We start from the raw sequence: 24,440 nt of genomic DNA, 5'->3' as shown, positions 1-24,440 counted from the left end.
AGCAATGAGTTATTTAATCCTCAGCATAAAAATCGTAACCCTGATCGGCTGAATCCTCGGAAAGCTGACACACCTGCTGCACGTTGGCTTGCACCGTCCCTACACGCAAGGAGAGACGAAGCAAGGAGAGACGAAGCAAGGAGAGACGAAGCGGGTTTCCTTCCGAGGGGGTGGCAGCCACCCTGTGAGACCCACCGGGGAGCCGGTCAGCCCCTCAACACTTCGGGGTTCGCCGAGGGGCTGGGGGTGGCGGCGCTGCCCCCCGCAGGGCTTGTGCCAGTGACGCTGCTTCGCCGTCGGTCAAGAAATGCAGCCCCTCGCTCCCGTTCGTACCGCACCTGTTCACGTACATAGCGCCGTGTCACGTCTACTGCCGGGCTGGTGGTTTTCTATTAAAAGTTCATTTGTTGCCCCCTTCCCCGGCGGCGTGTCCTGGCTGTGGGGCTGGGCGGGACCCGCACCGGCAGGGGCCGGGGCCGGGGCCGTGGGGCGGCCTCGCCGGTGCGGCCTCCAGCCGCCAGGGGGCGCGGCAGGCGGGGGCGGGCAGGAAGCGGGGGCGGTAGCTTCCCGCCGCGCCTCTCGTCGGCCCGGGCGCAGGGGCGCGGAATGGCCGCCGCCGTCTAGCGGAGGGAGCGCGCCGCCGCCGCCATGGGCAGGGAGTCCAGGTGAGGGCAGCGGGGGCGCCGCCACGGCCGGCATGGCCCGCACCGGGGCTGGCGGCTCTCTGCGGTGCGGTGCGGTGCGGTGCGGGTGGCGGCGGGGGGGCGAACAAAGGGCGGCGGCGGGCCCTGCTGGCCGGCCCGGGCGGCGGGCGCGCAGAGAGCGGCCACGGCGAGGCCCCGGGGCCGGGAGCGGGGGGCTGGCTCCGCTCCGCCGGCAGGGCTGGGGGCTCGGGGCCCGACGGGCCACGCTGCCCCGGGAGCTGCCAGGGCCCCGCCGCCCGGTCCCGGTGCTGGCCCGCGGGCGCGCCGGGGCTGTGCGCGGGGCACGGGGGCCGCGCCGAGCCCGCCCGGCCTTTGCTGCCTTGTTGTAGCACAGTAGCGCTGGCTTCATCGGCCGGGCAGGCTTTTTCACCTGGGTTAGACGGTTTTGCTTGTTCTTTTCAAGTTTCTGCAGGATCACGTATCTTTTGTCCTCTCGCAGCGGCTCTAAACACCTGATCAGGTGCTGGAACCGACCCAGCCGTAATGTGACGGTGTATGTTGAGTGTTTTGGGTCATGCCTGTGCTGCCCTGTGATCTGGAGCTGCTCACACCTACCAGGCTTTAAACCAACTCCGTAATTTGCCGGTGCTGTTGTGGCACATGTCCCTGTTCCCTCGCTTAACCTCACCGTCGGGTTTTAACGCTAACGCTGGGACACAGGATCCCCTGCATGCTGCTGTCCCTCCACCCTAACCGCTGCCCGCATCCATCGCTGGGATTTACACCAGGAGAGGCAGATGAGTGGAAATTTTAACAGCTGGTTTGGGTTCAAATTAGTGATTCAGTGAAGAGCTGGGTAGTCCCGTGCATCTGTCTAAATTAGTTTCAGACGAGCTAGGGCAGCGGTTGTTGCCAGCCAGGCACTGTTGGACACTCAGGCTGCAAAATCTGCTGGGAACCGAACACCAAAGGGCTGATGCTCAAGCTAGCAGGACTACCTTGGTTATCACAGCACAGCTTCTCTTCTGATAATGACGAGTTTTTTCTGTTTGGACTGAAAAATAATGTAAAAAGTGGGTTTAAACTTTTATTAACTTTCTATTTTAATACATGCACAAAGTTTTTTAAATTAAGAAATGGTAAGAAGGTGAGAGTGAATGGTGGGTGGGGTGGGCAGCACGTGCTGGAGTTGATGTAACGTTGAGCAGACTAGGGCTTTTGAAACCTGAAATCAAGTACTCGACTGCATTGCATACTGTAGGGGAAAACTGGAGAAAAAAAAAATTGTTTTCCAAAACTAAAAGATTAGAAAAAGAGGAAGTATGGAGCAGATTCCATGGTGTTTTGTGACAGAGATGGGAAAGAGATGAGAGATACCTAATGCTGACAGATGTTCTTTGCGTTCGCTTATACTCCTGAGAGGCAGTACATGGATATCATGCTGCCACTGTACTGATTCCAAATGTATGTGATACCCAAATAGACCGAAGTGCTGAAATAAACTATGTTATTTTTAGTGCCAATGCTGTTGTAATACAACCCGGTGTGGCGTAATGGAAGGGAAAGAAAGAGGTGGGGGGCTTGAGGTCTTGCCTCCTCTGCTTCCCAAGCCTGGCTTTTGGGCTTGTCAGGAAAAAGGGTCTGTGGGTCCTGAGCTACAGGAGGGTAAAAAAAGGAACTATTCTGGCATGGTGACTGAAAATGAGGACTTTAAGGAAGAGGAGATGGTCACAGATGAGGCCCCTCTATGACTAGTATGCTCAGCAAGAGTTTCCTAGAGGATTCCTAGCCCTACTCTCCCACAGTGTGATTGGGATAAGAGAGTGTTAATGAGGGGAAAAAAAGAGACTTCCACATCCCTCACACACCTCTGAAGCCTTGCTAACTTCTTGAAGCTTCTATTGTGATGTTTGATGATCTTATGGATGTTAGCATTGTAAAGGCATTGACCGTTGCTGTGTCACATATGCTCAGGGGTTTATGTTTCTTTAATTGCAGTTTGACAGCTTTTCCATTGGGCAGAGGTATGAATTACCCACCCACCTTACCTGGCTAAAAATTATGCATTATATTAAAAGCAGCAAAGAACAATTTTATTTGTTTGACAAATTCTGAGATAGCTTCAGAGAGTCTTCATCTTTTCCTATGTATAATGGAAATCAGTAGATTTCTAAAAAGGAAATTATTCTTTATGTTCCAGTGTTCTCACGATGTGCTTACAGTAGTACTCTAAAACCAAAACAAAAATGTGACTAAGCAATCCCTCTAATTTCAGCATCATTAGGAATATACCTATATTAAATAATATATACTTATATAAATAATTCTTTTTGGCCTGTCCACCTAAATGTGACAAGTATCCTTTAACTGCAAATTGTTCTTACACTCATGTTCGTCTTTTTTTGTGAATTTACGATGCAGACATTATCGGAAGCGCTCTGCGTCACGTGGACGCTCTGGTAGCCGTTCCAGAAGTCGTTCTCCATCTGACAAAAGAGGAAAACGTGGAGAAGACAGACGCTCCAGAAGCAGGGATCGAGAACGTAGACGTGAGAGGTCACGCAGCAGGGACAAGAGGAGGTCTCGGTCGCGTGACAGAAAGCGTCAAAGGTATGACTTGTTAATTCCAATCAAAGTAGATAAAAATGCCTGTTTTCTGGATATTGATGTTCTTCCACTGCTATGATTAGTTACTTGCTGTTGTTCATGATAAATTTTACTATGCTTAATTTTTTTGCTATTAAATGGTTCCTAGCTGCTGGTGCTGGAGTTTGTAAGTTCTTAGTGATCTTGATGATTGTTGTATTCCTTTTACAACCTGCTCCTCAAGAGCAGATTAAAATTACACTCTGATCACATGCTAAATAAATACAATTTTGTTTTGTGGCAGACGTTCAAGAAGTAGAGAAAGGGAACGGAGCCGAGAGAGAAGGAGATCCCGGAGCCGGGAGAGAAGGCGCTCTAGAAGCAGAAGTAGAGGCAGACGGTCTCGATCTTCCAGTCCAAGCAAGAACAGGAAAACAGAAAACAGGTATTTGGGTTCTCTAGTTACAATCAATGTCACAGTGACAAAATATTGTAAAACTCTTGGTAGCATGGAGGGAATTGTCAGGCAAAGCTATGCAAAGCTTTGGTTTGTAGAACAAGAGAATATTATGCGAGTGTACTGTTAGGATCTCTTCCCTTTGCTTAATGTGCCTAACGCAGTTTGTTGTGAGAATGTTTCTTTACGAGAGAAAGATGGAAGTTGTAGTGGCTAAAAAAAGCAGTTAACTTTAAAGTTAAGACTTACTCTCATTCTTTTGTAATGCTTCATTGATATCTCAGGTTCCAGTATGAATAAGTAGTCTTTTGTGTTCCAGAATATATGCCCAAATTAATAAAGTACAGGTGCTCTCTACCACAGTCATTACATTGAAGTATAACTTCCTTTGAACTTGTAAATTACTGTTGAATTGTAAGTTTTACTTGCCAGATGTGCTCCAGTGCAGTGTTCACTGTATCATTTTCTTTCTCAGGTAAAGCACTATATTTCTCTGGAAACATAAAGGGCTTTTAAAAAATGCAGGTAGGGTAGCAGCAGGGGATCTATAAACAGCATCACGGTGACATCTGGAACAGGAATTTCTAAACTGCTACAAGTGCCACTGATTGCACCTGAGCTCAGCGTTTCATCCATTCTTTACACAAAAGGTGTTCTAAAGAATGTCAGCCAATAAAGTCTGGAATCTGTTGTGGGTTTTGTTCTTTTTTACTTATATTTGTGCAGAAAAATAAAGTATATAGTGTAACACTTCAGAGAAGTTCAAGAAGTCTGCTTTGGTAAAGCCACCACCTGTTTATCTGCTGTTTGTTGAATTCTGTGGTGTGCTTAGTGCTGCAATCAATATGGATTTGACAAGTACTGGTCTTAGGGGTTTGCAGCCGAATAAACTGTCTAGTAAAGAGGTGAAGATTGAACTTTTTTGATGTTGACTTCAGAAATATGTAAAAACTCACTGCAGGTCATGTTCTTTCAAATATATTGTAATGCTATTTTCAGATATAATTACAAACGGCATGTAATCATGCTATGCTGTAAAAGGAGTGGAGTTGTAACACAAGTTGTGTTGTAACATAAGTTGTAACAGCAGTCTGTATATAAGCAGGTCGATGACAACCTGGAAATTATGGGAAGCTGGAATCACAAAGTCTTTTGGAATAAGCGTATGATTTATATTAGAATAGCCCTATGGAAATGGCTTAATGAGATTTAATTGGCTGAAGAGAATTTTACATTTATTATCATGAATTAGCATGTTTGGTTTGGATGTGTGGGTGGGTTTTTTTAATTGGAAGCAAGTAAGGATAATAAAATCTGTGATAAATGAGCTTTGTCTTAAATGCAAGTCTGCACGTTACATTTGAGTTACATAAGTAGCTTTTCCCTGGGAGAGTGTTTTTATGTCTTTCAGCCAGTACTGAATGCTCAGGGGGACATTCAGACTTTATATCACTTTACCCTTCTCTAGAAATTCAACAAACAGGAAATTTTTAGTATCTCTTTTCTAACTGCTGTCTTCAAGGAGGTGTAAAATAAGCTGCAGAACCACTAGCGTATCAATTGTAAGTGTTCTGGAAATGCAGTCTGCAACTTTCCCTGTAAAGAAATGAGAAGAACAGAACCAAAGCATGTGACTTGGTGGATTGCAATAGATTCTACATTTCTGGTAGTTAATGGGAATATTTCCATGACATAGAAAGATATTCTGGGAGGCAGTGTGCTTTTTACGGTACTTGAAAACATAAATCTGTACAGGGTGTTCATAGTTCTGTTTCTGTGCAGCACGTGTATCCTCCCCTGAGAAAAGCTGTCATGTTCTAAGAAGTCTTTGATCTTGCCTTTCAGATCAAGATCTAAAGAAAAGACAGAAGGTGTGGAAGTTTCCAAAGAAAAGAAAAAAGACAAAGATGACAAAGAAGAAGAGAAGGATAAAGATGCTACCACAAATACTGTGGCCACTGAGGTAGAAACCTTTAACACTTACAGATTTAAAAGATAAGAATTTAAACCAGGAATTAAGTTAGCCATAGATTACTGCATTAACAAAAGAAAAGCTGTTCTTAGAGCTGGACAAAATCCCCACAAAATCTCTTCAGTAACAGAGAGACTCCTGTAACGGGGTATGCTTCCAGTTCTTGGCATAAGAAACATTCTTCTCAGTTCAAGATTTCAAACTGCTTAGACCGCAAACCACAGACAAGCATGAGGGATCTCCCATTTTTCATGTATTAGGTGTCAGTAGAGGAGCTGAAAATTGTTTTGGCTTCTGAACCCAGGTAGCAATTGAAGGAGGAGGGAGGGAAGCTCACTTTGCTTTGTTCCGTGACATGAAAAGATGAGGAATTCACAAACTAGCAATTGTAGGTTACTCACACCAGTGAGTTACTACATTTTTATCATAGTAAATAAAATAGTTTCATGCGCTGTTATCTTAAAAATCATATACCAGCTAGTATAATGAGAAATAAAATAGTCAACTGCATTTCTTACTTGAAAATGCTATACTTGATGCTAGTATTTTTCATCTACTTCTGTTGTGACAAGTTTGTGGATGTCCAGCCTTCTATGGCATGCTCACACAACGGGTATGTTTATTTGAAGAAGCCTAAGCTAAAGCCAGTGGCCATTAATTTTCACTATTTGGTTGTTTTGTTTCATAGAATTTTGATCAGAACAAACTAGAGGAAGAAATGAGAAAACGAAAAGAAAGAGTGGAGAAGTGGAGGGAAGAGCAACGCAAGAAAGCTATGGAAAACATAGGAGAACTGAAAAAAGAAATTGAAGAGATGAAACAGGGGAAAAAATGGAGTTTAGAAGATGATGATGGTATTTAAGTTTTTCTATATAACAGTTAAAATAATTTTGTTCTTAATACTTTATTACATTATCTTCAAAGCATTTAATCACGTTTCAGATTGTGAACTATAAAATAACAAAGCCTAAATCTGGTCATGGCTTCAAATGGTTTAAGATACAATTAAGATTAACAAATCGCAGAGATCTCTGTGAGGAAAAATGATACAGTAATAAAACTGAGCTGTAACTATTTGGGTAGACTAATAATTTGACACACAGGAGCACTTTTCTCTTTCCCTGTTTTATTCCCATCTTTCTTGCTCTTATTAGATGATGAAGAGGAAACTGCAGAAGGAGAAAAAGAAGGCAATGAGGTTGAAGATGAAGAGTTAGATCCTTTGGATGCTTATATGGAAGAAGTAAAAGAAGAGGTGAAGAAGTTCAATATGAGAAGTGTGAAAGGTGGAGGTGGGAGTGAAAAGGTAAAATCACTGATTAAGATTTCTTATCTTAGACTTCTAAATAGCTTTGTGTTTAAATATCAAAATGGCTTTGAAAAAAAAGGGAGAAATGCAAAAATCATGAAGTTAGATGCATTTAATGCCTGTTTCTTTGTGCTTTTATCAGGCTGTTTTATCAAGCATTAGTCTGATAAAATTTCACTGAAGCAGAAAAAAAAACCCAAACCCCAGCATAATGCATTCAGAAGTACAAATATTCTGTATATTTTATACAGTATGTTTTTTGTTTTATATGACAGTGTAATAATTTTTCTTAATTTCTGTAGAAATCTGGACCAACTGTTACCAAGGTAGTAACCGTGGTGACAACCAAAAAGGCAGCTGCAGAGTCAGAAAAGAAGAAAGGGGAGCTCATGGAGAATGACCAAGATGCAATGGAGGTAATGGAAGTGTCTTGTATTTCTACTATGAAAAGGCAGCGTGCCTCTTACAAGAGGCATGAGAATGCAGATAGTCCTGGGATTTTTCCATTTTGTAGGAGATAAACATTTAGTTATTTGATTTGCAGAACTGTGGTCACAAGATTTTTGATCTTACACAGTTTCTAGTTGTTTGTACTGGGTGGTGGTGGTTTGTTTTTTTCAGAAGGAACTGAATGAATGCATCAGGTTGTCTGGCTTTGTAATTCTTCTTAATATGACCAGGCTGGTGTTGTCACATGTAGTGTGTGTTCAGTTCACATTCCTGAAACTGGGCAGCCAGTTCTGGTGGTCCTGTATTTGAATGACCCACGAGCTAGTGTAGAGTGTTTGCATGTGCGGACTGAGCAGCTGAGTATGTAGTTGCATGTATCTGATCTGAAAAAAATAGAGTTTGTGTGTAATTTCTGCTGAGTTTCTTTGTAAGTATAAATACACTAATTTTCAAACGACCTGGAAGTTACAGATCTCAAAACACTTGCTAAATCGTAACGAGACATCTCTTAGCACAAATGAGAGGTAGATGTTCTCATTTGTAGAAGAGGAGTTTGATTCTGCCTAGGGCTGCCAAATGCTATGCCATCTCATGTGTTCTAGTAGATAGCACCCTAAACCAAAAATATAAGCATTTTCTGTTACACTCGCTGTAAATAACAAATGTGTTTTAGTAGGAAGAGGTGGTACAAGTAGATAAATGTAAGCTGCCCTCTCTGGTTGTTGGTTCAGTGAGCTGGTAGATCTTCCCCTAGTCTTTACAGTATGTGATTTTTTGCATGTTGGGCAGTGGCAGGTCAGTGTGAATATTGAATTTTAACAGAACAGCGCTCTGGGATTCTCGCAGAACCATCTTGCTCATTTGTTGGACCTGAACTTCTCAGAATTATTCTTCTGTGTCCAAACTGCTTTCATGAAGTGCTTTCAGGAGAACAGGAATATTGAGTACTTAATGTGGTGGTGTGTGGTGCTGTAGGCCCGAATCGTTGTTGAGGGTATGGGTGTGTTGCTGTCGGGAAGCTGGAGGGACAGCCTTGCCCGAGTCGTAGACTGGGTGCCCCGCTAGCGCTGAGACTCATCTGGGCCGTGCCGAGCTCTGTGCTGCTGCAGATGCAGGAGTCGTTTAAAGCTGAGCTGGGTGCATCTGTCAAGCTGTGACTGCGGTGGGATACAGGTCGGTGGTATGCTGGCTGGACTTTCTTTCTTAGTATTTTCCTCTTACAGTTTCTGTTGTGTGGCAGTGATTATTTCTGAATGATGAGGCTGGCAGGTGGTATTGGTAAAGTCGTCAAAGTGGTACGGAACATGGTGCACGTTAGGGTTTAGGAGAAACATGAAAGAACTAGGTGGAAGACCAACTGGGACTTGTTCTTAAACGGAGAGTGGGTTTTCAGTATCTGGTCTAAAAGGATAAGGGGTAACTGTTACTTCTCAGTAAAGTTCCTCTATAAATGAAAAACCAGAGCCTCTCAGAATACCATTCACACTGATTCACACACAAATTATAATCTATACAGTATTCTTCAGAAGAGGAGGAAGTTGATCTTCAGACTGCCCTGACTGGCTATCAGACCAAGCAGAGAAAGCTGCTGGAACCAGTGGATCACGGAAAAATAGAATATGAACCTTTCCGGAAAAACTTCTATGTTGAAGTACCAGAACTGGCTAAAATGACCCAAGAAGGTAAGGACAAACACAACCAGAACACCTGGGGTACTATTAAGGAAGAGAGTGACAGATTTTGATATGCAAAGAAACAGCAATTTTTTTTATTATTATAAAGAGCTTTTGGAGCAACTTGGTATAGAAAAACACTGAATCAGTTAGGTCACTATTATAACTTTTAATTCTGTATGAGGCTTTGATTGAAAAATTTACCCGGGTCCTTTCCACATACCTCCTGTATTTATGTGTAACAAGCTAAAAACTGTGTTTCTGGTGGTGATAAAATGTGTATGTCATGTTCAGGGACAGATCAAGAATTTTTTGGTGCAGGTAGTAGAGAAATGTCAATTTTGACTCTGTTGTAATGCAAACTCTATTTCAGAGGTGAACGTATACAGGCTGGAGTTGGAGGGAATTACAGTCAAGGGAAAAGGCTGCCCCAAACCAATAAAAACCTGGGTACAGTGTGGTATTTCCATGAAGATTCTCACCGCCCTCAAAAAGTAAGCGAGCACTTAATGAACTATATATATCATGTTTGATTTTGCTCACTGTGTTCTATCATGCATTAGTGTGAAACACCTTTTCTTTGCCGCTTAATGCAACATGTCCATGTTTGTAGACATTACATACCTAGTCATCAGAGTGTTTATCACTCAGTATTGAGCTAGTGTTATGAATTATGCCTTGCGCTGTTCGTATCATGCTTTTGCTGTTCATTTTTAAGTTGTATTTTTTGAATGGCACCGATATGCATATGTAAATGAATGTGCAAAATTTTTTAGGATGACTTTGTGACTCACATCTGTAAAATCCTGTTTTGTTCTTAAAATATCTTTTTTTCCTTTCTTTAAGACATGGCTATGAAAAGCCTACTCCCATTCAAACCCAGGCTATCCCAGCAATTATGAATGGACGTGATTTGATTGGCATTGCTAAAACAGGAAGCGGAAAAACTATTGCATTTCTGTTGCCTATGTTCAGACACATTATGGATCAGAGGGCGTTAGAAGAAGGAGAAGGTCCCATAGGTATAAAGATTTTATTTTCGAAGTCACTATTTAAATAAATAAAAACTCAAACATACATTTTAGAAGTGTCTTCAGTTCTTCTCTTGGGTTGGTTATAGGGAGGAATGCTTACTTACCAATGTCCATTAATGAGTGGCTTTTTTTTTTTTAATTTCATTAATGAAGACCATGATATTTAATGTTGTTTGTGACCAATGTGCTGTCTACTGTTGTTTCAAGAGCACTTGCATGTCCATAGATCTGGGAGACCTTACTCCTTTGATCTTGAAACTTTGACCAGGTTTCCACCCCATTTTCTTAACTGTCTTATTTTAAAAATACATGTAAGTAAATTGCTGCAAACATAATTACAGATTAATTTTTATTGTATGAATAATAACATCTCCTACATTACAATGTATAATGAAAATGCTTTGCTTTTCAGCTGTCATTATGACACCTACTCGTGAGTTGGCTTTGCAGATTACCAAGGAGTGTAAGAAATTCTCAAAGACACTTGGACTTCGAGTTGTCTGTGTTTATGGAGGAACAGGAATCAGTGAACAGGTACACAAAAGACATACCATACTTAACTTTATTAGTTAATGTTAATTTTGCATTTAATTTAGTCCCTTTCTCTTCCTTGTGAGTCCAGTACATTTGCAGCCTTCCTAATTCATTTTCTCTGCCTGAATGGTAGTTATGGTAAAGCTGAAGCATTTGCACATAACTTAGCTTTAAACATACTGATCTTCTTGAAAATTGTATAGTCCTTAAAAGTTTCAGATATTTTTTTTTTAGGTATTTACTGAGCATCACAGTAATTCAACTATTAGTGGGATGTGATAGTTTGAAAATTATTGAGAAGCTATATTTTTACAAAAGTTCCCCTCAAAATAACAAAATCCAGAAAGTGTTAATTTTGGGTTTATTGCATTATCAAATACTGCATGTTAAGAGTAATTTAGAGATTAATTTCAAGGGTTTCTCCCCACACACACACATTTATGAAAGCAACACAAGTGACTGTCTGTGATGGAACATGGTTTATTTAGTATCGGTTGTCCCTGATATAACACGTGACATTTCTTATAGGCCTTTAACTGTCTACAAGCCTGTATCCCCTTTATAACTACTTAAGATGAAAGTAAATTAAGTTGTCAGAGGTTACCCTTTCAGAAAGAAAGTTTTCCAAAGACTTAAAGAAATTGTTAATTAAATCTTTACATAAACAATTCACATTAGTAGAACAGCTGTATTACAGCATATGTGGGTGGTTTTTTTGCAAAGAGATACATGTTTTTTTAAAAAACAGAAAAAAACCCAAAGCAAAACCCCACTCTAATCATTTGCTTACTGTATTTTAAAATCAGATAGCTGAACTCAAAAGAGGTGCTGAAATTATTGTTTGCACACCTGGACGTATGATTGACATGTTAGCAGCAAACAATGGTGAGTAGAAAACTTTTTGCTATGGAGAATTTTTTATATTTGTTGTGTAATTCTAACAAATTCAGAAGATCATGTATTTTGATAAATGGTCTTACAGAATTTTTTTATATCTCTTCAGGCTGCACTACCTAGCTATTGAGAATATATAGCACTAATTGACTTTTTTTGGGAGGACAGGAAATACTACATTCTTGAAGAGTTTCTCAGAATGTTTAGCATTTTAAACTTAATGTGCTGGTCCAAATTTTTTAACTTCAAGTCATTTAGATAAAGGTTATATAAGAGCTGCTTATTTTGTCTGCCCATTGATACTTCTTTATTGTTAGAGTAGCTCAGCTGTTACCCACTCTTACATACGAGCATCTGACTGCCTTTATCTGTTGGTTTTAAAAAACAAAGAAGCCCTCCCTAAATAACTGTTCAAAGTAAAAGAACTGACTTTGTATCAGATATTCAGATTGATTAAACTGAGCCACTGCAGCTTTAAGAGGTTTTGTCCTAGTGTAACCATTGCATGCTTATTAGATAAAGTTTTATTATTAAATTATTCCACATCAAAACCTCTACTAAACTGTTGACATTATTTAACTTCTGTGGAAAAAGTACCTTCAAGACATATAGAACTGGGCTTCCAAGACTTAAATCGTCAAAGGTAGGTACATTAATGCTGTTCCCAAGTAATTTTACAAATTTATTATTTGGGGATGAATCTGTTAAGAAGTTAAATAGATACGTAGATTTTAAGAAATATTTATTTTGTTCCTTAAGTATGAATTTCGTCTCTTAAAGAAATGCAGCGCTAAATCTCTAAAAAATAATTTGAGGATTCAGTTGCAATTTGCTGAAGCTGAAAGGACCAAGTTCTTCTGTAGTTTGATAGGCGCATATCTGAGTGATATTTCTAGAAAATTTGAGAAATCTGTTCCATTCTGAGAGCATTTGACAGTGTCACTGCAGTTGTTTGGAACTGAATGTGTTCACGTTTGTATTGTTTGAAAGTATGATTCTTAAATCCTTGAGTTAAATCCTTCTCATTAAAGGGAATCTCTTAGCTTTTTGTTTGGGAAGGGTGCTAATTATCCTGTCCATCTTTATAATTTCAAAATGTCCACAGATACACAACTTGCTTATTTTGTTTCCAGCTGTCCCAGAGTTTGGGGTGGTTCTTAATTTTAAATTTAGTAGTGGTACTGGGTAGGTTTTAATCTTACATATATTTATTTTTAAAACACTGCTTACTCTGTTTTATGCATATTATTAGCAGTTAATTAGAATTAGTATGATTATCCTCAAATAGTTATTTCTAGCTCCGAGGAAGCATTACAGATTATATGTGTAAAAGGAATTTTTCTGAGGCTGCAACAGTTAGCACTGGACTTTGCCTTCCACACATGCGCTGTAATCTCTAATATGTTTTTTTCTAGGTGGCGCTGTCAGATAATGGCTGATGTGGCTCCTTGCTTCATCTCAGTCTTAGTTTTATGATGTGTTTTGGCGAGGGCAGTTTTCTGAATTTTACAGGTTCTTCTGGCCCTATGATGGTATGCAAGAGAAGAGTTTGACAAAATAAAGGGCCTTGTGCATACTTACACATTTCCCAGAATGTATATGTGATTAAAAAGAGAACATTAAAATTCACATTTAGTGAATTTATTAAAAAAAATAATTAATGTCTTTGTTAGAAGATAGTGAGACCATATATCATTTTAAAAAATATATTCCTGAGGGAAACTAGATTTCCATTTGATTTTGTTTCCCATGTGTTTTTTCCTCTCCTTTCACAGGTCGGGTGACAAATCTCCGTAGAGTCACATATGTTGTACTTGATGAAGCAGACAGAATGTTTGACATGGGTTTTGAGCCTCAGGTAATTAGTGACATGAGTGATATTGCCAAAGATGTTGTTTTCCACTTAAAGGATTTTGTAATGCCACGTTACTATTAGACTGCCAACAAGTGTTCAGAAAGATGCGCTACATACAGACAACTGACTTTAATTTTTCTATTATCCTCACATGCTTTGTGTTCAATAAATTCTTATATGGCTTAGATCTTTCTCTAATATACTGTTTTACCTTTTTTCTTGCACGCTTGTTTTGGATATTTGTGACCATGTTGTAACCCTATGTAATTCCTTGATACAGGTGTGATATTAGTAGTTGTAGCCTGCTTATAAAGTGTTTGATGTCTCCTAGCCATGTCGTGCAGGAGACAGGAACAAGATGTTGGAAATGTTGGTGGCAAATTACTTGCTGGCAGCTTTGGACATCCAGGACTCTCTTTAAGTTGTCATCAGGCTATATTGTCCTGCCAGACTAGGAAAACTGCCTTATTTTGTGTCTTGAGCTGTAGGGTTTCTGCTGCATGTCTCAAGGTTTCTGCTGGGCTGTTGTCAGGTTGCATATTACCACTCGGCTTCCTTTCAAATCCAGCAAGTTTTGCTTTTCTTCCAATGCCAGCATCTAGGTCCCGAGAGATCTGTAAAGAAATGTTTTACAGCCTGTGTACTGCAGATACCACCTGACTTTAAAGATGACAGCTCTGTTTGTGCATGAAGTACGATTACAGCGCTTGGGTGTTAACGAGGAATGTTCTCTTAAACCAGGTTATGCGCATTGTAGACAACGTCAGGCCTGATCGTCAGACTGTCATGTTCTCTGCTACTTTTCCCAGAGCTATGGAGGCACTAGCTCGGAGAATTCTAAGTAAACCCATAGAAGTGCAGGTCGGAGGCAGAAGCGTTGTCTGTTCTGATGTGGAGCAACATGTTGTGAGTATCACACATCTGCCTTGCTTTATCTTCTCATTTGATTCCAAAAGATTATTTCCAGCAATATTGAATATAAACCAATATACCCACAGAGCTTTTATTTTTAAAAGTTTAGCGAGCTTATTAAACGTGAACTCAGAATAAACTAACCTCAGTTTGCAAAGGCAATGTGATCACTTTCTGTTTAAAAACTTGATTTTAAAAATACCACCAAGCTGAACAGCAATTTTGTCACTAGCTGTGGAAACAGCCTGAAAAAGTCATCTCCTATTCCTGATTTTTATTTGTATGCACCCTGAATGTGTTTAATGACTTAAGAAAGGACCTGGGGGTGCTGGTTGACAGTGGGCTGAATATGAGCCGGCAGTGTGCCCAGGTGTATCGTGGCTTGTATCAGAAATGGTGTGGCCAGCAGGACAAGGACAGTAATTGTCTCCCTCTGCTCAGCACTAGTGAGGCTGCACCTCAAATTCAGCTGTGTTCAGTGTTGGGGCCCCTCACGCCAAGGGGGATGTTGAGGTGCTGGAGTGTGTCCAGAGACAGGCAACAGGTCTGGGACACCAGCCTGATGGGGGGCAGCGGGAGTAGCTGGGGGTGCTCAGCCTGCAGAAAAGGAGGCTCAGGGGGGACCTTCTCGCTCCCTACAGTTGCCTGACAGGGGTGTAGGCAGGGGGGGTCGGTCCCTTCTCCCAGGTGACAAGTGACAGGATGAGGAATCAGCCTCAAGTTGCGCCAGGGGAGGTTTAGGTTGGAGATTAGGAAAAAATGCTTGACTGAAAGGGCGGTCAAGCACTGTCACAGGGTGCCCAGGGAGGTGGTGGAGTCATGTGTGGAGACATGTAGATGGGACGCTTGGGGACATGGTTCAGTGGTGGACTTGGCAGTACCAGGTTAACAGTTGGACCTGATGATCTGGAACATCTTTTCCAACCTCAATGATTCTATACGATTTTATGATTCTAAGATACAAGTTACACTCTCTCTACTTTGCTTTTGTATGTATTTTTCTAGATTGTCATAGAAGAGGAGAACAAGTTTTTGAAGTTACTGGAGCTACTTGGACACTATCAGGAGAAAGGATCAGTTATCATATTTGTAGATAAACAAGAACACGCTGATGGGTTGTTGAAAGATTTAATGAGAGCCTCTTACCCTTGCTTGTCTCTTCATGGAGGTAATCTGCAATCTTAAAGATTTATATAAACAACTCCAAACCAGAATGTTGGTATTCAGTAGTTAGAAAGTGAAGTTACTTAGTTCCTGTATAGTACCATTTATTATTTCTTCCTAAGCAGGTTTGCTTATAATTGGGGAAGATAATTTGTCTCTTAATTTGAAAGAGATGTGATAGTTTTCAGTAATTGCTCTTTATTCCCTGTGAGATCTCATCAGATGCCAAATGTTGTCTCTGTCCAACAGGATTGTTACTGAGAGTTAACACCTCCCAGGGAATATTGCTAACTACTTGCTATTGTAGAACAGTGAAGCCATTGGGGGCATATTATGTGATATTTTTATTTGAGATTCCACAATAACAGCAGCTGCTGTTTCACTTTTCTGCCATCAAGTACTAATATAACGGAAGTAGTTTAGTAGCAAGAGGAGGAAATCTCTAGAATATCGTCCATCCCAGAGTATTTTAAAACTTTCTATATATAATGCTCTTAAAATTACAGTAGCCAATAACTACAAAACCACTGTTCATTTAGTGCAACAGTGGAAGAGGGGAAAAATATTCTCATTCTATTGAGATTTCTATTGTTTTCAGAGAACAGACAGAGCCTCCAGATGAGGTCTTAGCTAAAAGTGTAAGAAATCAAATAGAAAATTACATTAAAGAAACTTTTGAGGATCTTGGAATGGGAAAGCGTCTTTTTTGTAATGAAAAAACTAGAAGTTTTGTTATTCTGGATAATAGGCTAAGAGACTTATTATTCTGGTTAATGTGTTTCACTGTAGAAGAATGAAGCTGGGTTAATTAGCGTTGATAATATACAAATGTGGGCTGGCTTCAGAAGCGGGGGGTTGGCTGGTGTAGATGAAGTGCAGGTGTGGCTGGTTCTGTGAAGAGGTTGGGCAGCCAGTGAAGAGAGAGGAGGAAGAAGCAGAGAAGAGAGAGAGAACATGTGCCCTGGATGAGGAGAGACAAGGAGGAGGCAGCAGAGGGACTGGCACGGAGAGTCTGTTGGTATGAGATGGTAAAAGACCTTGTTGCAGCTGGCTGGTTTGGAGAGTGTTGCGACATTTCGCCTGTAAAAGTGTGAATGTATTGAAATTTTATTTGCTTAGGCTTTTGGTTCTTTGAAGTTGGAGGGTGTTTTGACTTGTGTACAAATTACTTTGGCTCAAAGCAGAGCTTTACAATTTTACTATTTTGTCTGGTTTCTTGCAGGTATTGATCAGTATGACAGGGACAGCATAATTAATGATTTCAAGAATGGGATTTGCAAACTTCTGGTGGCCACCTCTGTAGCAGCAAGGGGCTTGGATGTAAAACAACTGATGCTGGTGGTCAATTATAGCTGTCCCAACCATTATGAAGATTATGTGCACCGAGCAGGCCGAACTGGACGAGCCGGCAATAAAGTATGTATAATTCGTTGCCTGCTTTAGTTATTACTGAAATTTTTTCCTTATTTATTGCTTGATTAAGGTGTTTCTAAGGGATAGCTGCAGAAGGAGTAGTTGACATCATTGGAGGGAAGAGGGTTTTCCTTTAGTGTGTGTCGAAGGGGTTTGAGTGATCATGTGTAAAATATATTTTGAATTTTAGTGCTATGAAAGTTGGAACTTACATGTCCATCAGATGTATGAATGTTCTTTTAAATCCCATTTGTGGCTGAAGGTTTGGGTGTTTTTCAGTGTTGGAAATGTGCCTTGCTAATTTATAAGATTTTATTTTCTAAACTTTTAACTATGACAAGATTGAAAGGAAAGACTTCAGTTTCTGCCATCTGTGGTTGATTACAGTTTCCTGGGAAATCACATTATTCATTCTATATTCTCGCTAAAAAAAGTTTATACGTGAATATCATGGTTACTTTTGTTGACCAGAACAACAGCATCTGTGCAAGGGTGCTTCAATAAATTTAGAGATAAAGTGTCTTTAGAGATTTTTTTTCTTTATTATCTTTTAAATTAATTTTGACCAGGGGTATGCATATACATTCATTACTGAGGATCAGGCACGGTATGCTGGTGATATCATTAAGGCTTTGGAATTGTCGGGGAATCCAATTCCTACTGATTTAGAGAAGCTCTGGGCTGACTTCAAAGACCAACAGAAGGCTGTAAGTCATTCTTTGTTCTGTAGTGGGGTTTGGTCTGGGTTTAATGCGTATGCACATGGGTCCAGTTGCACAGTATGCATACATGAGTCATCTCCGGATTTCATTGAGAACACATATGTATGCTTAGGTAAGCATGTAAGTGTTTTCAAGATTAGGATCTTGAATGTCGTTTACAGGACTGTTCTTGAGAATTTAGATGTCATCTGGTATGAGGTAAAGAAACGCCTACTGTGTAAGGGTCACTTCGGCTTTTATCAAAATTCACGTAAAAGATAATGAAGTTCTTTTACAGAATTTGTATTACTGTTTCTAGAGCTCTCACCATTAGAGGATCTTGCTCATGCTGAGAAGAGTGATTTCAGAGTTTTTCCAATACAAAAACTGGAGGGTTTTGTTTACTGCATTTGAAAAGCATTTAAAATATGTATTTACAGAAAATCCCAATAGCGTATTGTTTCTATCTGCTGAATTAACATAGCTTTTTTATTACATTTAATTGTAAAATACAGGGTTTTAATTTGAAGAGCTTTCTCAATGTGCAGGATTTGCTTTTTAAAATAAATAACTTCAAAATTATTTGTATAATTTTATATTTATAAATATCAATTGTAATTTTAAAGTTCTAAATATGGAATACCTGTTTTTGTTTTCAGGAGGGAAAGTTGATTAAAAAAAGCAGTGGATTCTCTGGCAAAGGTTTTAAATTTGATGAAACAGAACAGGCTTTGGCTAATGAAAGAAAGAAGCTACAAAAAGCAGCTCTTGGCTTGCAGGATTCAGATGATGAAGATACAGCTGTTGATGTAAGCACCTGAAAATAACATTGAAACTGCCTAAGGATTTTCAATATATTTGTTTTTTCCCCAGTAGGTTACATAACTTGTTGCAGAATGCATGGATTTTTGTTACTCTGTATCCTATGCTACTGACTGATTCCATGAGTTAAATCTGTATGCATTCTTCAGTATAAAATATATATAGCTATGAAGATCAAGATCTGTGAAGATCTTTAAAGTCTCTTTCTGACTTACCAGTATTTTATACTTAATATATGTAGTTATGTAAATGTCACATTTTTTCTTTATAATATTCTTATGTAAATTAAATAGAATGATTGCTTTCAATTACAAACAGGTTTTTTTACTTTCAGTGCTTTAAAGAAATCCTTAGTAGCCTTTTCTATTTCTAAATCCTCATTAGATTCCTTTCTTAACGTTTGTTAGACTATTGTTAGACTACTTTTCATGACCTTTAAAGTAAATACTATGTTCAAACTTTCCTGATTATTAGGTTTCTGTTCCTTTTGTGTTGTGGTTTTGGGTAGGCTTCTATCTTTTTTATGAGATTAATTTATTTAAAAGCATGTAATCTAGATATACCTCAGTGTTTTCTTTCTTTAGGATGATAAGATTATCTAATGGTAAATGCAGTGATCTAATAGTTGTTATTTTCTTTAGATTGATGAACAAATTGAAAGCATGTTTAATTCAAAGAAAAGAGTAAAAGACATGGCAGCACCAGGAACGTCGAATGCTCCTACACCGTCAGCTGGGAATGCAGAAAAACTGGAAATTGCTAAAAGATTGGCTTTGAGAATCAATGCCCAGAAGAATCTTGGAGCAGAGGCACAAGTATTGGTCCCCTTCCACTTTAAGGTCAGACTCTTTACAGAGCAATTTTTTTTTTTTTTTTTTTTTTTTTTAAGGTTGTTCAATTCTTTGTTCTGTGGCTGCCAGTTTAGTTAGTGTTTCTGCACACTAATAACATAGAGCATTATTTAGTTCATTTGTGCTGGGCTAACTCAGTTATAAGTTGTAGGATTGTTAATTGAGCTAATATGATTTTTAATACAGAATTGGAAATGCTTTGTCTGCCCTGGCAAAGAGTTAATTTGTTACTGATAGAATTACACAATTAGGCTTTCTCAGCTTTAGCAGAGTTGCAGAACATCTTTCTCTGCTGAAGCATGTGATATATGATCTGTGTAGTTTTAGAACAATGTGGTCTGGAAAGTCCAAAGGTATTTTGAGCTGAAGATACAAAAAACCAATAACATCTTTTCTGTGCAGGTGTGAGCGGAGTTATTGCGTGGAAGGAAAGAAGAGAAAGCAAAATTCAGAGGATGTATTTGTTATGTGGACAATTATGTAGAAAGCTTTAATGAAACCCTTGTGGTTGTGTAGGACTTCTTTTGGCTACCTTGGTCCTAGTGTGGACTTTTTTTTTTCTTAATACAGGATGTGATGCAGCAGGCTACAAATGCTATCCTGAGAGGAGGCACAATTCAAGCACCTACTGTATCTGCCAAGACCATTGCAGAGCAACTGGCTGAAAAAATCAATGCTAAGCTCAATTATGTGCCCATAGAGAAACAGGAGGAAGAGAAACAGGATGGAGGACAAAATGAATCCTTTAAGAGATATGAAGAAGAATTAGAGATCAATGACTTCCCACAGGTGAGTAATCATTTTGCTATAATCAAGTGTAAAAGACCATTACTTAACAAAAGCTGTCTTCATAGCTGTAACTGGTTATACCAATAAAATATTTTATCCCATTTCTTATCATACCTAATTGAATTTACTGCATTATCTGTGATTACTTCTCAGCTTATAGATGCACAATGCTTTGGACATATTCCAGAGAATATCAGAAAAACAAGCATTCCTTATTATACAAAAATCTTTTTGCCCTCTGCCACTGACTTCTGTCATATCCAAATCTTTGTCACCATCTGGCATTTTATTTCAAAGGCCATGTGACTGGTACTGCTCTTTGCTTTTCTTTTTTCTTTTTCTTTTTCTTTTTTTTTTTTACTTTAGTATTTTTGCCATTCAGAATTTTGCTGTTATAGTCTACCTCATCTGTTATTTTGAGGATTTATATTCCACAGTATGAAACACAAATTCCTTGTATTTGTCTTTGTGGTTTTGTCCAGGTTTGCCTTATTTTATCAAGTCGTAGTGTTATTAGTTTGTTACCCTTCCCACTCAGAAATCCTGTTAATTCTTATCCTGAGCAGTTTCTCATTCATAGAACATGTAGCTTTTGTAATTTTGCTAACAATTCTTGTAACCCTTTAAGGATACGCTTGTTAGGTACAAAGCATTGCCTGCTGCTAATGGCTAGACAGGTAACTGTTCTGTTGTCCTCGTGTGTGTCTGCAAATAATAAAATCTCAAAGATCTACAATTCGTTTATTTTTTTTAGAACTGTACTAGAAAAAAATAGCTCTCTTTTGCCCTTCTTTTTGTTCTTCAATAATCTGTAGTATCCTATCTTCTCAGAAACAATGATGTATATGGCAGCTCTTCAGTGGGAGTCATCACTGCTCATTACATCCCCAGAAAATCTTTATAAGGGAGATGGACTCATGTTGCACTGTGCACATGTATAATACTGAACACAGTGCAGATCTGAGATGACAAAGTGATAGCCTAAAGCAAGAGTGACAGCTGACTGTAAGCTGTTTTTTACAGAAGTACCACCCAACTTACACCAAATGTGTAAGATGGGCATAGGGTAGCTTTCCTGATTTTGGGTGCAGTAATTTCTGACACTCAGATGAAGGCTGATAAGGTACCTCTTGTAGAGATACTATGTAATGGGCAAAGTTTTGATCCAGGGACGTACAATTTGCCTTTAGAGGCTGATTCCAAAGTTGGCTTCTGGAAAAGCAGTGGTTTAAGGTAGGATACATGGTATGTTTGCTCAGTCTACCAGAACTGAGAAACGGAATGAGGACTGGAAGGGATCATTCTTCCTGTCAGAAACAGCAGTGTGAGCTTCCCCAGTCTGGTCCTAAGTCCTCTTATTTTGAATGCCGAAGCTCACCATGACAAAAAAATTTGTCTTGATCTATAAATGACTTACAGCAATCTACTAGATACTTTCTAGTAATTTAATTGTCTAAATTAATGGGATGCATTTATCATAGTGAAGTATTTTTGAGGATATTGTAGAGATTTGGGACAAGTTTTACAGGATTATGAAAAACAACTGGCAGTGTTTATTCCTTAGGCTTTATTTATGGATATTTTAAGTTTACTTATTTTTGTCTTTAGCTGATGAACTGTGTAGAAATAAATAGCATTTATTTTCTTAAAGGCAGTTACTTGCAGCCAGTAACAGTATATGCTTGCCCTTGAAGTCTATTCCTGTACAAAAAGTGCTAAATAAAATACTTGAGTGCTGCTTCAGAAAATCACAAGAAAAAATGACAGATTTTGAACTTTCAGTGTAGCAAAATGGAAGGTCATTATAGTTCTTGCTTCAATAGTACTGTGTATCCATTCTCTGTTCTCCTTCTTCCATACCTTTATCTTGCTGACACAAGAGGCAGATTTTGTTGAATACTTGCATAAACATAACTGGCTAAAATTTCAGTCTACATTTTTAGAGAATGCTGTGAGTGATTTTCGCAGTGCATGTTCTTGTTGTTTGTCTAAAATGTCAGCTGACCTTTAGATTGCCATTTTGCACGATGCCTTTCTCCTTGTTGATCCTTCCATATCCTTTACCTTGCAGACAGCCAGATGGAAAGTTACCTCCAAAGAAGCGCTACAGAGAATCAGTGAATATTCTGAAGCTGCTATTACAATCAGAGGAACTTATTTCCCTCCAGGCAAAGAACCTAAGGAAGGAGAACGAAAGATTTATTTGGCTATAGAAAGTATGTATTCGTTTTTGTAAATGTTTAAAGATGTGAGCCAAGTTCTGTAATTGGACATGGAATCCCTGCAGTGATAGTGTTTGGATGCTTAGTTACAAACCCACTGTAGTTACTTTGCAATTACTAAAGAAGCACTCGTTTATCTTGATATGCTTTGTCAAATGACACATGGGGATGACAGAGATGCTTCTCCTCAGAAGACTGACCTGCCACAGAACAGCAGCAAACATATGGAATCTGTTTGAAAGAAAGAGAAGGAAAAAAGGCAAGAAACATAGATTAGAATAAGCATGAGGACATCTGTGCCAGTGTGAAATAAGGAAGAAAACAGAATTGTGTGAGGTTTGGCTGTTGAAGGTATTAAGAAATTAACTAGTACTACAACAAAAACTTTGCAAATCTCATGGTGGTTGAGTAGAGTGTTTCTCAAAGAAACCTCTAATCCTAGGTATTTTTGAATAATTTAATTTATGACTGTCTGTTTTAAGTATCTTCCTTTAAAACAGAACGCAGTCTAGCTGTGGCAGTCCATACAATTCTAGTGTTCCTCAGCAAATAGCTGCAGATATCCAGCAAGTTTTACAGTGTTTCTGAAAGCAGCCAGCAGTGTTTATTCTGTAGGCTTCACATACAGAAATTGTTTAAGACGGTAATTTTTTTTTTTTTCCTTCAGGTGCCAATGAACTGGCTGTGCAGAAAGCAAAAGCAGAAATCACACGACTTATAAAAGAGGAGCTCATCAGATTGGTGAGTGAAATATCTAGAATCCAGAGGGGAAGTGCCTTAGTTTATGCTTCATGAGATTAATTTTTACAAATGTTGACACTCTGGCATACATTTTTATTAGTATCAGGGGCTGGGATCTATAGATCTCAAAACCACTTTTCATTAACAGCCTAGAAGATATATTACTGGGTTCAGCCAGACAGACATAACGGCTGTTATCCAGCCAGCAGATGGAGATAACACATTAACAGAGCTTTTTGAATGAGGACCCCTTAAAGAGTTAGGTCCCAATAAATTTCCTAATTTCAGCATCAGCAGGCAGAGGAGAAAATGATTCCCCTCATTTTAATACTTTATTATATACGTTGAGAGATTTGTTTTGCCGTCACTTTACAGCATACCCAGCTAATAATCGGCTGTGTTCAGCGTACCATGTTTTCAAGACACTCTTTTGGGAGATTGTATTTTGAGTTCTCTGGCTGAAGAAACCTCAGCTTTCTCTAAAATAACCTTCAGTGATACTACATTGGACTTGACAGTGTCCTTGGCTTTTTCTCTTAAGCAGCCTTTCAAATCCACCATCAATTTCAGTGGTCCTGCTGAGCCATTATTGATATTCTGTTTCATTTTCAAAATTGTTGAGCTCCCCGTAAAAATGTCTTCCAAAGGAAGGAGATTTCTAAGGAACTGCTTATTTACATGTAATGTGGGATATTTACATGTATTGTTAGTGGGGTTTTACTGCAATTCATTTATCCGTTTTCACTTTTAACTGTGGTTATTCTCTCCTTTGCAGCAAAATTCTTACCAACCAACCAACAAAGGAAGATACAAAGTTCTATGAGTATTTGGAGTTACCTGTCTGCCAGTGGCTGGTGCGTGAAACTTTGTGGCTTCTGTTGTTTTTGCTGTTTACACTGCTTATTGTAAATTAAAAATTTTTTTATTTTGTCTTGCGGACATTTTTTAACAGAAAATTGATACTTGCAAAACATCTTAATTCTCTCCACTGAAGTTATCAGTCTTAAAGCAGACCGGTTTTGGCGGAGCATGATTTAATTTAAAAGTGCAGTTTATACTTTTCATCATAAAGAATATAAAATAAAACAGATTTTAATTTTTCTGACAGACTATACTGTTAAGTAAATTCAACAATGTTGGGATTCGTGTTGGAAATTGTTAGAATGTACCTGCATCATATTGTGGGGGTGCTTCATGCCATATCAGTTTATACTGGAAAAATGATAAAACACCAAAATAAAGGCAGGATTATCTCCTGATCCATAGCATCTCTCTGGCTGGTTCCACACACATCCGTTCCCTGTACAGATGTCCCCTTAAGGTCAGAGAGTCTTGCAGAGATCAGAGTAGAGAATTTTATCCAGAAATACTTGAGGTCTGGTTTTAAGATCTTACCATTTCGTGTCCCATTTTGCCT

The 24,440-nt window shown here is 39.2% G+C and overlaps 1 protein-coding gene across 1 annotated transcript; it reads left to right on the top strand.

The window, feature by feature from the left end:
• The first annotated feature begins 523 nt into the window (after positions 1–523).
• DDX46 (DEAD-box helicase 46) lies at positions 524–23,953 on the top strand. Its single transcript, XM_080400431.1, has 23 exons — positions 524–665; positions 3,066–3,254; positions 3,535–3,675; positions 5,533–5,650; positions 6,348–6,513; positions 6,814–6,965; positions 7,271–7,384; positions 8,935–9,100; positions 9,465–9,585; positions 9,938–10,113; positions 10,538–10,659; positions 11,466–11,544; positions 13,329–13,411; positions 14,150–14,314; positions 15,326–15,488; positions 16,707–16,900; positions 17,467–17,604; positions 18,258–18,407; positions 19,062–19,259; positions 19,842–20,060; positions 22,132–22,276; positions 22,950–23,023; positions 23,799–23,953. Exons 1-23 carry the CDS (start codon positions 649–651, stop codon positions 23,844–23,846), a joined length of 3,138 nt encoding a protein of 1,045 aa, XP_080256557.1. The 5' UTR covers positions 524–648; the 3' UTR covers positions 23,847–23,953.
• The last annotated feature ends 487 nt before the right edge of the window (positions 23,954–24,440 follow it).

Source organism: Falco punctatus (genome assembly GCF_963210335.1).
Source record: "Falco punctatus genome assembly, chromosome: 8".
Taxonomy (NCBI): Eukaryota; Metazoa; Chordata; class Aves; order Falconiformes; family Falconidae; genus Falco; species Falco punctatus.
The sequence above is the reverse complement of the archived record's forward strand: the minus strand, read 5'-3'. Positions and strand labels throughout refer to the sequence as shown.